This window comes from Vigna angularis, chromosome 7 (assembly GCF_016808095.1).
Source record: "Vigna angularis cultivar LongXiaoDou No.4 chromosome 7, ASM1680809v1, whole genome shotgun sequence".
Lineage (NCBI taxonomy): Eukaryota > Viridiplantae > Streptophyta > Magnoliopsida > Fabales > Fabaceae > Vigna > Vigna angularis.
Window position 1 is genome coordinate 35,724,388 of NC_068976.1, and position 13,743 is coordinate 35,738,130.

Consider the following 13,743-nt stretch of genomic DNA (forward strand, 5'->3'; position numbering starts at 1 on the left):
ACCGGTGATGTCTCAGGTCCAGCTGTAGGACGCGGCGGTGTGGTATCGGAGGCAGCGGTAGCGGCGAAAGGGGGGGTAGCGTCGGTGCGTGTGGTGGAGACGAACCCCTCCCTGGTCTACTGGTGTCGGAGAAAGTAGCTAGGTTCAACGACGCAGCGGCGAGGAGACTGGCATAGAGTGGTGGCGTGGTGGCGGTTTCGTCGCGGTGGTTGGTTGGGCGGCGTCTGGCTGCAGCTGGCGGTGGCCGCTGAAACAGTGGTGTGTATGCGTGACTGGGTGGAGGAACTTCGTGGGTTGCCTTGGAAGAGAGACTCTAGGTTTTGTATTTTGAATGAGAAGGTGTGAGAGTGAAGTTGTTGCAGCAAAAATCTGGGGGAGGAAGTGGAGAGCTGTTGAAGTTGCAAGAAGATAGTGATCTACACGTCTCGGAGGAGATAGATCCCAAATTTTAGGAAGTCTTCAAGAGGTAAGGGGAGTTTGATTTATTTCCTTGATTTTTGAGATATTATATGTTTATTGTAAATCTGGGCAGAATCTAGGAAGAAAAGGGATGAAAATTGGTTTCTGGGTTCCTCTGGACTCTGGCGTGATTCTGCAGAAATCTGCAGAATACGCGAACGTCACATTCACCAAAATTGGACGTTCGTCCAATTGGTGCTCGACCAAATAGTGGTCGTCCAACTCCTGGACGTTTGGAAATTGTTCTGAGCGTCTGCCCGAAACATAGAACATTCGTCCTTACAAAAATGAGCGTTCGTCCTTAAGTCATAAATGAGCGTCCGTCCTTAAGTGCTAAATGAGCGTTCGTCCTTAAGTCGTAAATGAGCGTTCGTCCTTAAGTGCTAAATGAGCGTTCGTCCTTAAGTCGTAAATGAGCGTTCGTCCTTAAGTCGTAAATGAGCGTTCGTCCTTAAGTCGTAAATGAGCGTCCGTCCTTAAGTGCTAAATGAGCGTTCGTCCTTAAGTCGTAAATGAGCGTTCGTCCTTAAGTCGTAAATGAGTGTTCGTCCTTAAGTCGTAAATGAGCGTTCGTCCTTAAGTCGTAAATGAGCGTTCGTCCTTAAGTCGTAAATGAGCGTTCGTCCTTAAGTCGTAAATGAGCGTTCGTCCTTAAGTCGTAAATGAGCGTTCGTCCTTAAGTGCTAAATGAGCGTTCGTCCATAAATGTGATAGTAGCGTTCGTCCCTCATTGTGAGTGTAACGTTCGACCTTGGTTTAATTGTGTTAGTGAGCGTTCATCTTTAAGCTGGTATGCTTAGGTTTGAATCTGGGACGTTCGGTTTTGATGTATTAGTGTACGTTCGACCTTAGTGATTTATAGTGTTCGATCTGGATCAGGTGTTCTGAGGTTTAGATTATTTGCGTTCAGTCAATATAAAATTGTATTCAGCGTTCGACCTTCTAGCGTTCGCGCAAATATTATCCAGTTAAATGATGTTCAGAAAATACGTTCGTTCTTGGTAATAGCGTTCGGTCTTGATCATGCTTTGGCTTAGGTATTTAGCGTTCGTCCTTGTCTGGATAGCGTTCGTCCTTGTCTGGACAGCGTTTGTCCTTGTTTGGAAAGCGTTCGGTTTTAGGGGATGATATTAAGAGCGTCCGGTCATTGGTCTAAATGACGATCGCTCAAAGTTGTGGTTTAGTAGCGATCGTTCTGGTGTTGGTTAGTAGCGTTCGTTCATTCGCTGGTTTAATAGTGTTCGATCAGTTGATGATTTAATAAGCGTTCGTCTAAATTGTGACACGGTCGGCAAATTGAGCGTTCGTTTTGGTGGATTAGATAGCGTTCGGTCTCAGAACGTCCGTTCATGTGACGTTCGGCCAAATAGTGGTAGACCAAAAGGGTTTGGTCCCAAAATTAATTTGCTCTTATTTTAAGTGTGCAATGTGTTTTGATTGTATACACTGAGGTAAATTATGTGTAAAATAGGTAAATGTATTTTATGAGGTTGTCATGAAATTATGTCTCTGAGCATGATATGTGTATTATTTGAAGATTTGGTAAAGGTGTAATGTGAGTTGATGAATAAGAGAATAGTGTGAATCTCATGGAGAGATTCTATAATATTATGGTATTAGTAGTGTATATGTTGATGTTGAGGGTCCTGTAGTTGGAGGTTATCCTGATACTCTAATAATCATCCAGTCTCATGTAGAGAAGGATGAATTATGTGGTGAGAGGAGCAGGAGGTCCTGGTTTATGTGCCGGTTTTTGACATAGTGAGGGGACTAACCTTGTGAATGGTATGGAGCATTTTGGAAGTATATCTATAAGAAAAATTTGAAGTCATCACAAGTGCATAACCTCCCGTGACCGCTCATCAACGTATCATCCGGATGAGTGTCTAGTAGGAATTGTGGTATGATGGTATATGAGGATGTCTGTCGTAAATTTTATATGTTGCCTATATTGAAGCAATTTTGTATGTTTTATAAATGTTGTGTTGCATGTCAGCTCACCCTTACTTATTTGTGCATGTATCGGAAAAATCATATTTTTGCGATGATCGTATAACGTATTTGTTATACGGGAGCAGATGAAGGATTGTCACGTGATCCGGTGCAAATGAAGAAAGAGACGGAAGACCAAATTAGAAAGATTCAATGTTATGTTTGCAGTTAACTCTGAGCTTAAACTTATGTATAAATTTGTGTAGGATGTTACGGGGTGTTACTGTAATTGTATGATTAGAACATTTCAAATTTGAATTTTAAAGAGTGAATTTTTGGGATGTTACAATTATAATAATAATTCAACATAGATCTTTCATCTTTTGAATTTCGATATATGTTAAATGGTGATAAACAATATTAAAAACAATAACATCAAACTATTATAAAAAAATGATTTTTTTTACACAATAATAGTTATAGAATTACACTTATAATATGAGTTAGAAAATAAATATAATTATAAGAAAAACATCAAAATAATATTCTACATGATAAAAATAAGTAACAAATAGAAATATTAAAAAGAAGACAAATATATTTCTTATAATCAATTTGATACACCATTGAATGAAATTGTGCAAAAAAAAATAATAATAAATGTATACTTAAGGATATCACAAGATAAAAAATACCTTCAAGATCTAAATTTTTTTTTCACATATCAAATTAGTCAAATTATTAAGAAATAATGAAAATTATTTTAGCAAAATAAAAATAGTTCTTCAAATAAAACAAAAATAAGAATAAAAAATAAAGAAGATAATTTTTTTATATTATCTAGTAAATAAATTATTTATACTATTAAACACTTAAATTAAATTGAGAGTTAAATATTTTCACGTGAAAAAAAATAAATGATAAATAAACTATTAAACAATAGTAGAAATATTCAAAATGAGACATAAAAAAATTACTTTACATACATTGTTTTGAACATAACTACACAAAAATTCTAATAATAGAGAAATTATATTAGAGATGTGAGTTGATTTTATGGTAAGCCTAACCGTTAGAAAAGATAAAAAAAAATGTGTAGCTAAAAGATAAAAATGTTATAAAACTAAAAACTAGGAATAATATATATATATATATATATATATATATATATATATATATATATATATATATATATATATATATATATATATATATATATATATATATATATATATATATATATATATATATAATGTAGGGATTTCCCGTCAAAACGTGTGTATATCCAAGGGAACAGGTTTATTTTCCATCACTATCTCTTTTTCAATAGCATTAAATTTTTTTTTACGTGCCAAACGAATTTCCACAATGACATGCATTGTTTACACATTTGGTAAATGTTATGATATCAATGACATGCATTGTTTACACATTTGGTAGATGTTATGATATCAACAAGTGTACCAAATCGTATCAAGTAATATAAAATGGTAAGACCAAGTATCGTATCCCAGAGGACTCACGACACTAAACAATTATGTGATTACTCAACTAATTAAGATTTTTGAAGAACAATTTAGGGTTTTTGAATGCAAAACAAGAAAGTAAATATAAATGCAAATTGATCAATTGAGGTTAAACACTAGAATGAATGGATGAAGTTGAAAATATGAGATGAATATGTTGTTGGGGTTTAGATTTTACCTAATCTACTTTCATGCGTATAAGAATTCATCTTCTTCATCCCATTGTTAACATCACTTTCTAAATTACTTAAAACTCAAAGTCTCAGCGAAGAAAGTCAATCCTTAATTACTAGATCACAATGTCTTGTAAACTAGTAATTAATTCTGCATTACGATTAGAAGCTTAAGATGACCAAAACTCATATCCCTATGTCTAGGCAATACTGTTTTTGGGAGAAAATTTTCCAAATCTAGGTTTCCCTGTATGTGTCCATATCACGAAAACCAATAATCATGTCATGAATGAGTTAAACATAACAAGCATAGAGCAAAGAAGAATAACCCTAACAATTGATAAAAGAAGCATAAATAATTAAGAATCAATACAAAATACATGAGAGTTTAGAGGTTACATCTTCCCCAACAAGAAATAAATTTAGTTCCCCATTATCATGGAGAAACTAGATGAATAATGAAATGGAAGAGATAGAAAAACCCTAGAAATTGAAGAGGAGAGCTCTCAAATCCCCAAATCTACCTCCAAGGGGTAAAAGTGTGTTTTTGTGCTTATGTCATCAAAAGATACAATCCCTAGGACTTCCAAGTCCTTAAATAGATCAAACAAATAACAAAAAATGGGTCCAAGTCCAACACGCTGGCACTATGCACCCCAACTTAGGGCACCCAGGGGAAACTGCGAGAAAACTAGCGCTCAGCGCCCCTAAAAGGGCGCCCAGTCGTGGTGCGGGAAAAAAATTGGCCCTCAGCCCCCCTCAAGGCGCTCAGCCCTAGTGATAGCATTCCAAAACTCTGTTTTTTTTTTTTTGCTTGCTTTTATGGCTGATTCAGCTCTATATATATTTGCAGATTCTTCCAGGCACATTATTAGCTACAAAATAAAGGGAATTTAGTGATAAAATCATAAAATATAATTTAGTGTCAAAACTATATCACAGATAACGGTATTTTCAACCATTATCACAACCCCAAACTTGAAACTTTGTTTGTTGTTAACCCTCGGCAAGTGTAACCGAATCGTATCAAGTAATAAAAATGGTAAGATCAAGTATCGTTTCCCAAAGCACTCACAGGCCTAAACAGTTATGTGATTTAGTTGATTATCTAATACTTGTAAAACCAATTCTTTAAGATATTAAATGCAAATACTAAAAAATAAATATGAATGCATGTATTGATCAATGGAAAAGAAGAAGCAAAACATGTGATTTGAATTATATGAATGATTATGTTGTTGGGGTTTATCAATTTCATCATATCCACTCTCATGTATTCAAGATTTATCTTTCTTCATTAATGTTAATGTCACTCTCTAAATTACCTTAAACCCGATGTCTCGGCGAAGAAAGCCTAACCATAATCACTAGTTTACAATGTCGTGTCTCCCTAGCAATTTTCATGCATTATAAAGCACAGAAGCTTAAAGGCAACCAACCATCATATCCCTATGTCTAGGCAATACTACTATTGGGAGAGATTCTCCAGATCTAGATTTTCCCGTATGTGTCCATATCGACATAACCAATGATCATGCAATAGAATGAGTTAAACAAAGCATGCATTGAGCAAAGAGGAAAAACCCTAACTATTAATGAAAGAAAGCATATATTATGAATAATCAATTCAATACATGAGAGTTTCAAAGGATTACATTGATTCCCCAACAACAATAAAGGTTTAGTTCACCATATTCATGGTGAAACTAGATGAAAAAGAATGGAAGAATGAAAGATAGAACCCTAGAATTTGAAGAGTGGAGCTTCCGCATCCAAAATCCTCCAAGGGGTGAAAAAGTATGTTTCTGCTTCGTTCCAGCCAAAGAGCACCGATCTAGGTCGACTAAAACCTTATATATTACTCTAAAAATTACAGAAAAGTAAGCCCAAGCCCATAAGAATGGCGCTCAACACTTTGCTTGCATAATAGATAGTGTGAAATACCTTCCTTTTTCTCTGGCCAAGTACTGCTCCTGTTGCATAATCATTAGCATCACAAATTAGTTCAAAATTCTGATTCCAATCTAGAGCTACAATCGAAACCAATTTGCTTTTCAATGTGTCAAAAGCTTTCAAACATTCATCATTCATTACAAAAGGTGCGTCTTTGACAAGAAGATTACTTAATGGTTTAGCAATTTTTGAGAAATCTTTGATAAATCTTCTATAAAATCCAGCATGACCTAGAAAGCTTCTAATTCCCTTCACATTTGTTGGTGGAGGAAGTTTCTCAATTACCTCTACCTTAGCTTTATCTATTTCAATCCCCTTAGCGGAAATCTTGTGCCCTAACATAATTCCTTCTGTTACCATGAAATGACATTTCTCCCAATCAAGCACCAGATTTGTTTGAACACATCTTTTGAGCACAGTATCTAGATTTGCCAAACACCTTTGGAAAGAATCTCCAAAGACTGAGAAATCATCCATGAATACTTCAATACACTTCTCTATGAGATCTGCAAAAATTGCATGCATACACCGTTGAAATGTGGTTGGAGCATTACATAACCCAAATGGCATCTTTCTGTAAGCAAAGACACCAAAAGGACAAGTGAATGTCGTCTTCTCCTGGTCTTTTGGATCTATCACAATTTGATTGTATCCTGAGTATCCATCCAGAAAGCAATAAAAAGCTTGACCTACTAATCTCTCCAGCATCTGGTCCATGAAAGGAAGAGGAAAATGATCCTTCCTAGTGGCTTTATTCAGCTTCCTGTAATCAATGCACATTCGCCATCCAGTAACAGTCCGAGTCGGAATAAGCTCATTCTTTTCATTATAAATTACTGTCATCCCACCTTTCTTTGGAACTACGTATACTAGACTCACCCACTCACTGTCAGAGATTGGATAAATGATGCCAGCTTCCAAGAGTTTCAATACTTCTTTTCTAACCACCTCCTTCATGACAGGATTTAGCCTTCTTTGTGGTTGACCACTCGGCCTATAATCATCTTCCATAAAAATTTTGTGCATGCAATAAGTTGGACTTATACCTTTGAGATCTGAGATTGACCAACCGATAGCTTCTTTGTTGGCTTTTAATATTTCTACCAACTTTTCTTCTTCTTCAGGAATTTGATCAAACCAGGAACCTATTGCAATGTCTCAATCATAGGAACTTTAATCTCCAATTTCTTGAAGATTTCCTTAAAGCGCTCAAAATCCTTCTCTTTCCTATAATACTTCTTTGGATGAGGAAGAGGTTTTTCATATGATTCTTTCTTTTTTTTTCTCTCGTCCTTTTTTTCTTTTCTCTTTTTCCACTCGCTCTCTTAATCTTCACACAAATTTCCTTTCTTTCTTCTCTCTCAACCACTTCTCTTTCTTTTTCTGCATCTTTATCTTTCTCACTCAACCCTTCTTTTTCTTTTCTCTCTATCTCTTTCTCATCTAAAGTCTTGTCACTTCCAGTGATAATGGCTTGACATTCCTTCCTAGGGTTAACTTCAGTTTCAACCCCAAAATCTTCCAATCTCTCAATTAAGTGACCAATCTGCATCTCCATCCTTTTACATGATGCTTCAATCTTTTCTGAGTGGAGATGGACTCTTGCATAAATTGTTGAAAGATGTCATCCATCTTTGATAGAGAGCTTTGTTGGTGCCATTATTGTTGTGGTTGGTTCTCAAATTCTCCGGCAGCTTGCCACAATTGACTTTGATCCTGCTTGTGTGAGGTTCCCACTTGTGGTTGAGATTACCTTGGTAGAATTGAGTGCCCATATAGTTAAATTCTTGTCCAAATTGCATCCTCCAAGCATTAGGCACAAAATCCTAGAAAACATTTGTCAACACAAAAAGATTAAAAAAATAAAAAGATAAAGAGACAAAAAAAGATAAAATGATGAAAAGATAAAAAAAATGAAAAGATGAAAAGATGAAAAGATAGAAAGATAAAAAATTAAAAAAAATCAAGTCAAAGGTCATCAATAATCACACAAATAGAATAGTTAAACCACGAGTCCCCGGTAACGGCGCCAAAAACTTGTTAACCCTGGCAAGTGTAACCGAATCATATCAAGTAATAAAAATGGTAAGTGATAAGTCAATATTTTGTTCACTTCACTTAGTTTACTATACTAGAATTAATCGGGGAATTGTGCTTAATTGTCCAGTATTTTCCCATTTTTCCTAATTGTGCTTAATTGGACCGAAAATTCTTATTTCAATTAATTTGAATTATCTGAGCTTATTATTTTCATTATTGAGTACAAGAAAAATTTTGGAAATACAATTTGCTGACATTTACATGTTAGATGAGTGAGGAGGTGTGAATTTCATATTTGGAGGTGCATTTGGAGAGGTGCATGTTGACCAGTTGGAAGGAAAAATAAAAGAAAGATGCTCATTTTACAATTGGAAGCAACGTTTTCTCTCTTCTCATTGAATGCAAAAATACCGTGACCAATACTTGAGAGATTTCTTTTCTTTGAAAAATGAAGAAGTGAATAGGTGAAAATTGGTGAGAAATAACGTCCAAGAGAACGTTGGTGTGCACATGAGATGGGGCGTTGATTCAGAGTTGAAGGACATGAAAGAATTCTTTCATTAAAAATGATGAAGTGGCCACATGAAATCTAGAAGACCAGCTTGTATATTTTTTATTTTGGGTGTTGGAGTGAAAGCATCTTGATTAAAATATGATGGTTGATTGGAAGGGTATGGGAAAACATTCCAATTATTAAAGCTTTTTCACGTAAAAAGGGGAAGAAGTCCTTCCAAATTATTCAATTTGAAGAAGCATAGAATTGTTTGGAGCAACACACGACCATTGCAACCATGGAGGGGGCCACATTGAAATGAAGTGCATATGTTTTTGTTTTATAGTCATGGAGATGCTTGGAGGGTCCCATGATCATTTTACACATCCATTCATGAAAGAAAGTGGTATATTCAACATATTTCCTTTGGACAATATCCGACCATACTCTTTCTTGGCTTGCAACGTGGTAAGCAAGCATTAGATTTTGGAAGAGCTGCACATTAAAAAGCAAAATGGACATCAGCTCACGGCTTGCATCCCAACAGTCAACAAAGAAAAAGGAGACCACGTTGAGGGAGAGAAGATCACGGTCCTGCACCTTGGTCCAGCACCAACACAGCTGCATTCACACGTCCAGGGATAATTAGTCCAGCTTCTTGCACAACCATCACGGCCCATGGCAGTAGAGCAACATCCAGACTTCACGGACACAGAGCTGGGATGCGTGTAGAAGCCGCCACCTAAAGGAGCAATTTGGAAGAAGCAGCTGGTCCAGTGGAAGAGGTTCTGTCACGGTCTTTGGCTGGAAGGAAATGGAGAACACGGCCTGCTGGAGCTGGAAACAAGAAGAAAGCTGTCCAGCTATCTTCACGGATGATGGCAGCAGAGAGCTGGGACGTGGAAACAGGAGGCACTCTTGGTCCAGCTTGCACACGGCATCCAGCCACCGAGATAGAGAAGAGTTCATTCATTGGCTGGAATGTACACGGAATTGAAGAAGAAGACAAGATTAAGAGGGCCCAACCTTATTCATGTTTGGAAATTTCCAGGAGCAAATGGTGGAGGAAATTCAGGAAACAAAGGGCTGCTAGGAGACAAAACAAAACGGGAAAGCTGGCTTAAAATAAGAAGGCTACACCGAGAAAAGGGGAAGAATGTCTCGGTCTAGAGGCATATAAATCAGTAGCAGCAGATGATAGAAAGACACGGCCTTGAGGCCTGGAAGGGGTCACGTTTCCTTCTCTTCCAGGAGCTCTCCCTCTCAGATTTCTATTATGTGAAACAGTGCAAAATTGTAGTTTTATTTCTGAGTGTAGTAGAAGGGTGTTACAGTTTACTCGTTTTACATGTACTCTTCAAGAATTTTATTTCAAGTGTTGTTTGATAAATTTCTTTTTCAATTAAGTGTTTTTATTTCTACTGTCTCTTTTATTTTACCGTTTATTATTTCATGCATCGTTAAATTTTACCGTTTCTGCATATTTATTGTTCCGTTTTTACCATCTTTTACCGTTCAGTTTTTACAGTCTTAAAATTAATTTCAGTGTTTTTAAATTTTGTTGACTTATTTAAATTCCAGTAATTTTTAATTTTAGTTTACCGCATTCAAACAAAATCACAAAAACAACCCCCCCCCCTTCGTGTGTAAAATCTGAGACTGAACCACATAAATTGGTCCTTGAAACATCAACATCAGAACTAGGAGAGTAAAGATGGTGGCATTTGAAGTTCTGATGTTGATGTTCCTCTTGCTTTCATCACACCAACTTATCTTCAGCAACTTCCTAGCCACCATCTTTACTCTCCTTGAATAAGGAGCCTCAATCTCAATAACTTTAATCACCTATAACTTGTTCTTGTATCTCACTGGTGAACTAGCTTCTCTTCATTATTTGCCTTCTTCATCTACTATTGGCAGTCTTCTCTACTTCCAAACCTTAAAAGAAAGATTCTAATTGCACTTGAAGTCTGGTGCTCAGGGCCCTCAATGGGGCGCCCAGGCAGTGATGCGTGGCATCCTGCGCTGAGGCCCTTTAAGGGGCAACCAGGGACCTTCTTTAACCTTCTTCTCTTTCTGATGATCTTGTGCTTCTAGTACAAATTTTTGGATTTAATCCTGCAGAAACTAAAGAACACTACACTAGAGCACCTAATTAGCACCAACAGATAAATAATATAAAATTAAAGATAAAACAAAAAATTAAAGATAAAACGATAAAAATAAAATATAAAAAGATTAAAAGATTAAAAGATTAAAAGATAAGAATAAGAGATAAAAAGATAAAAAGATAAATTAAAGATAAAGTCTAATCAGTTAAGAATCACACAAAAGTATAGTTTAAACCATGAGTCCCCAACAACGGCACCAAAAACTTGTTAAGATGTCGGCAAGTGTACCGAATCGTATCAAGTAATATAAAATGGTAAGACCAAGTATCGTATCCCAAAGGACTCACGACACTAAACAGTTATGTGATTACTCAACTAATTAAGACTTTTGAAGAAAAATTTAGGGTTTTTGAATGCAAAACAAGAAAGAAAATATGAATGCAAATTGATCAATTTAGGCTAAACACTAGAATGAATGGATGAAGTTGAAAATATGAGATGAATATGTTGTTGGGGTTTAGATTTCACCTAATATACTCTCACGCATATAAGAATTCATCTTCTTCATTCAATTGTTAACATCACTTTCTAAATTACTTAAAACCCGATGTCTCGGTGAAAAAAGCCTATCCTTAATTACTAGATCACAATGTCTTGTATCACTAGTAATTAATTCTGCATTACGATTAGAAGCTTAAGATGACATAACTCATATCTCTATGTCTAGGCAATACTGCTTTTGTGAGAAAATTCTCCAGATCTAGGTTTCCCCGTATGTGTCCATATCACGAAAACCAATTATCATGTCATGAATGAGTTAAACATAACAAGCATAGAGCAAAGAAGAATAGTCCTAACAATTGATGAAAGAAGCATAAATAAATAAGAATCAATTCAAATACATGAGAGTTTAGAGGTTATGTAACATCCCAAAATATAGTAATTACCATAATCAGAATTAATTACATTAAGCTAATAAAGCAGTGCAGTCTTACAAATAAACCGAACGAGCGTAAAGAGTCGAACGGCATAAACACACAGAAATAACGAGCGCGATAAAATACAGAAGTTCAGAGACGAACGGTCTTACAAAACTATGACCGAACGTCCACAATTAAACTTAACAAAACTAAAATACACATGCGAGCGCTCTAAGGCTCGGCTTTAACTTCCACATCCACCAGGTTAGCGTCTTCCAAATTTTCTTCTTCTAGCACTTCTTCAAGTGACGCGCCTCCATCTGCTCACATCCACACGGATGATCATTGCAAGGATAGGACGAACGTACATATACAAGGCGACAACACAAGGAAAACGAAAGGGTAAGCTTAAGTAATTTAATTCATACTTCAACATATTCATCAACATTTCAAATCAAACAAACACATAACTTCAATATATAACCACATCCAATATATATATATATATATATATATATATATATATATATATATATATATATATATATATATATATATATATATACTAGACCGACCGTCCGGACTGTATGAATCTGTGTAGTTACAAGCGTCCTTGCACCCGAGTGGTGTAGTAACTGGGATACACCAAACAGTTGCCACTCGAGGTCAGTCCGTTCTTACGTCGCCCATGTTAACTTATGGACTAAGGACCTCCTGTCGTTCCCACACATGACATACTTCCTCTACATGAAGATAGTATTCACGGAACATCAGGATGGACAGCGAGTCTTAACTTATCCACAGTCATACTTTACCAAATTTAATATCAAATATATATATATAAGTCGTCCCTCCATGGAACGCTCGTTCAAATACCAGAATCACAATTTCAGTTCTTATACGGTTCGCACCACTTAATACTTCCTTTTATTTACATTTTCATTCTATGTTCCACTTCCATAAAAAGACGAGCGTTCAATCCTCTACACAACGAGGACGAACGTGACTTTCGCGAGAATCAGTTAAATGAACCGACTCTTAGCGATATAATATAAATGATTCAGAATAATTTGGATTTAAAAACCTTAGACTAAATTCACAAGAATAAAGATACAACAAGACGAATATTTATTACTCTGAGGACAAGTGTTTAACAAGATCGACCGCCAGTCAATAACCGAAAGCGAATATTTATTTACTGATAATTTGAGACGAACGCTAATTACGTACGTTCTGCAATTCAAAGGTATGGACGAGCGTTCGGTATAAGACCGTACACTTCTCAGGACGAACGCTAAATATAAGACCGAGCGCTATTTAGGACGAACGCTCAATATAAGACCGAGCGCTATTTAGGACGAACGCTCAATATAAGACCGAGCGCTATTTAGGACGAACGCTCAGTGTAAGACCGAGCGCTACTTAAGACGAACGCTCAGTGTAAGACCGAGCGCTACAGTTTTACAAATATAATGAATAATAATTTAATTTAATTTACAAGATTACCACTAGGTTGAGCCGAACGCTCAACATAGTATTTCATGGGACGCTCGTTCAATTTCCGAACTCTTCTCAAATAAAAGAATTCCTTTTTAAGCAATTGACTAGAAACCGAACGGTGTAAGACCGTACGATGACGAACGTAATTTTATCATAGGCAGGCTTATCAGCTTCCGATTTTTCATCTATTTTACTCAACATTTCTCACCATTTAATTCTCATACTTTATAGAATTCATATTAACAACTCATACCATACAATAATCAACCAGTATCTAATTCATACATATCAATCCACACATACCATATTCACTCAGGCATAACAGCGATCGTTCAGGCATACTCAAACACAGCATACATCTCATACATTTTATTTCTATCATGCTCGCACACAATCATATACGTATGAACTAAATTATTAAGCTTCCCTTACCTGGATAGCAGTGTACTCCCAAAGAGCAAGATTTAGTGCTTCCTCTAACAACGTCCTACCCTCAGGTTTCGCTCAATAATTCCCAGTGGTGAGTTACAGTAGAGAGAAGGTGAACTGGTTTTAGAGAGAAGTTAGAGAAAATGAAAAGTTTTGGTTCTGAGGAAGAAGATGAGTGGTGCAGGTGAGTGGAAGAATTTTTCGAAA

The 13,743-nt window shown here is 36.2% G+C and overlaps 1 protein-coding gene across 1 annotated transcript in view; it reads right to left on the bottom strand.

Moving 5' to 3' along the window:
• Positions 1–13,743, bottom strand: part of LOC128197909 (uncharacterized) — a 134,766-nt gene that overhangs the window by 50,414 nt on the left and 70,609 nt on the right. The window contains exon 4 of the mRNA XM_052880760.1: positions 6,010–6,711. Coding sequence (XP_052736720.1) covers positions 6,010–6,711 — 702 coding nt within the window. The remainder of the gene's footprint in view (positions 1–6,009; positions 6,712–13,743) is intronic.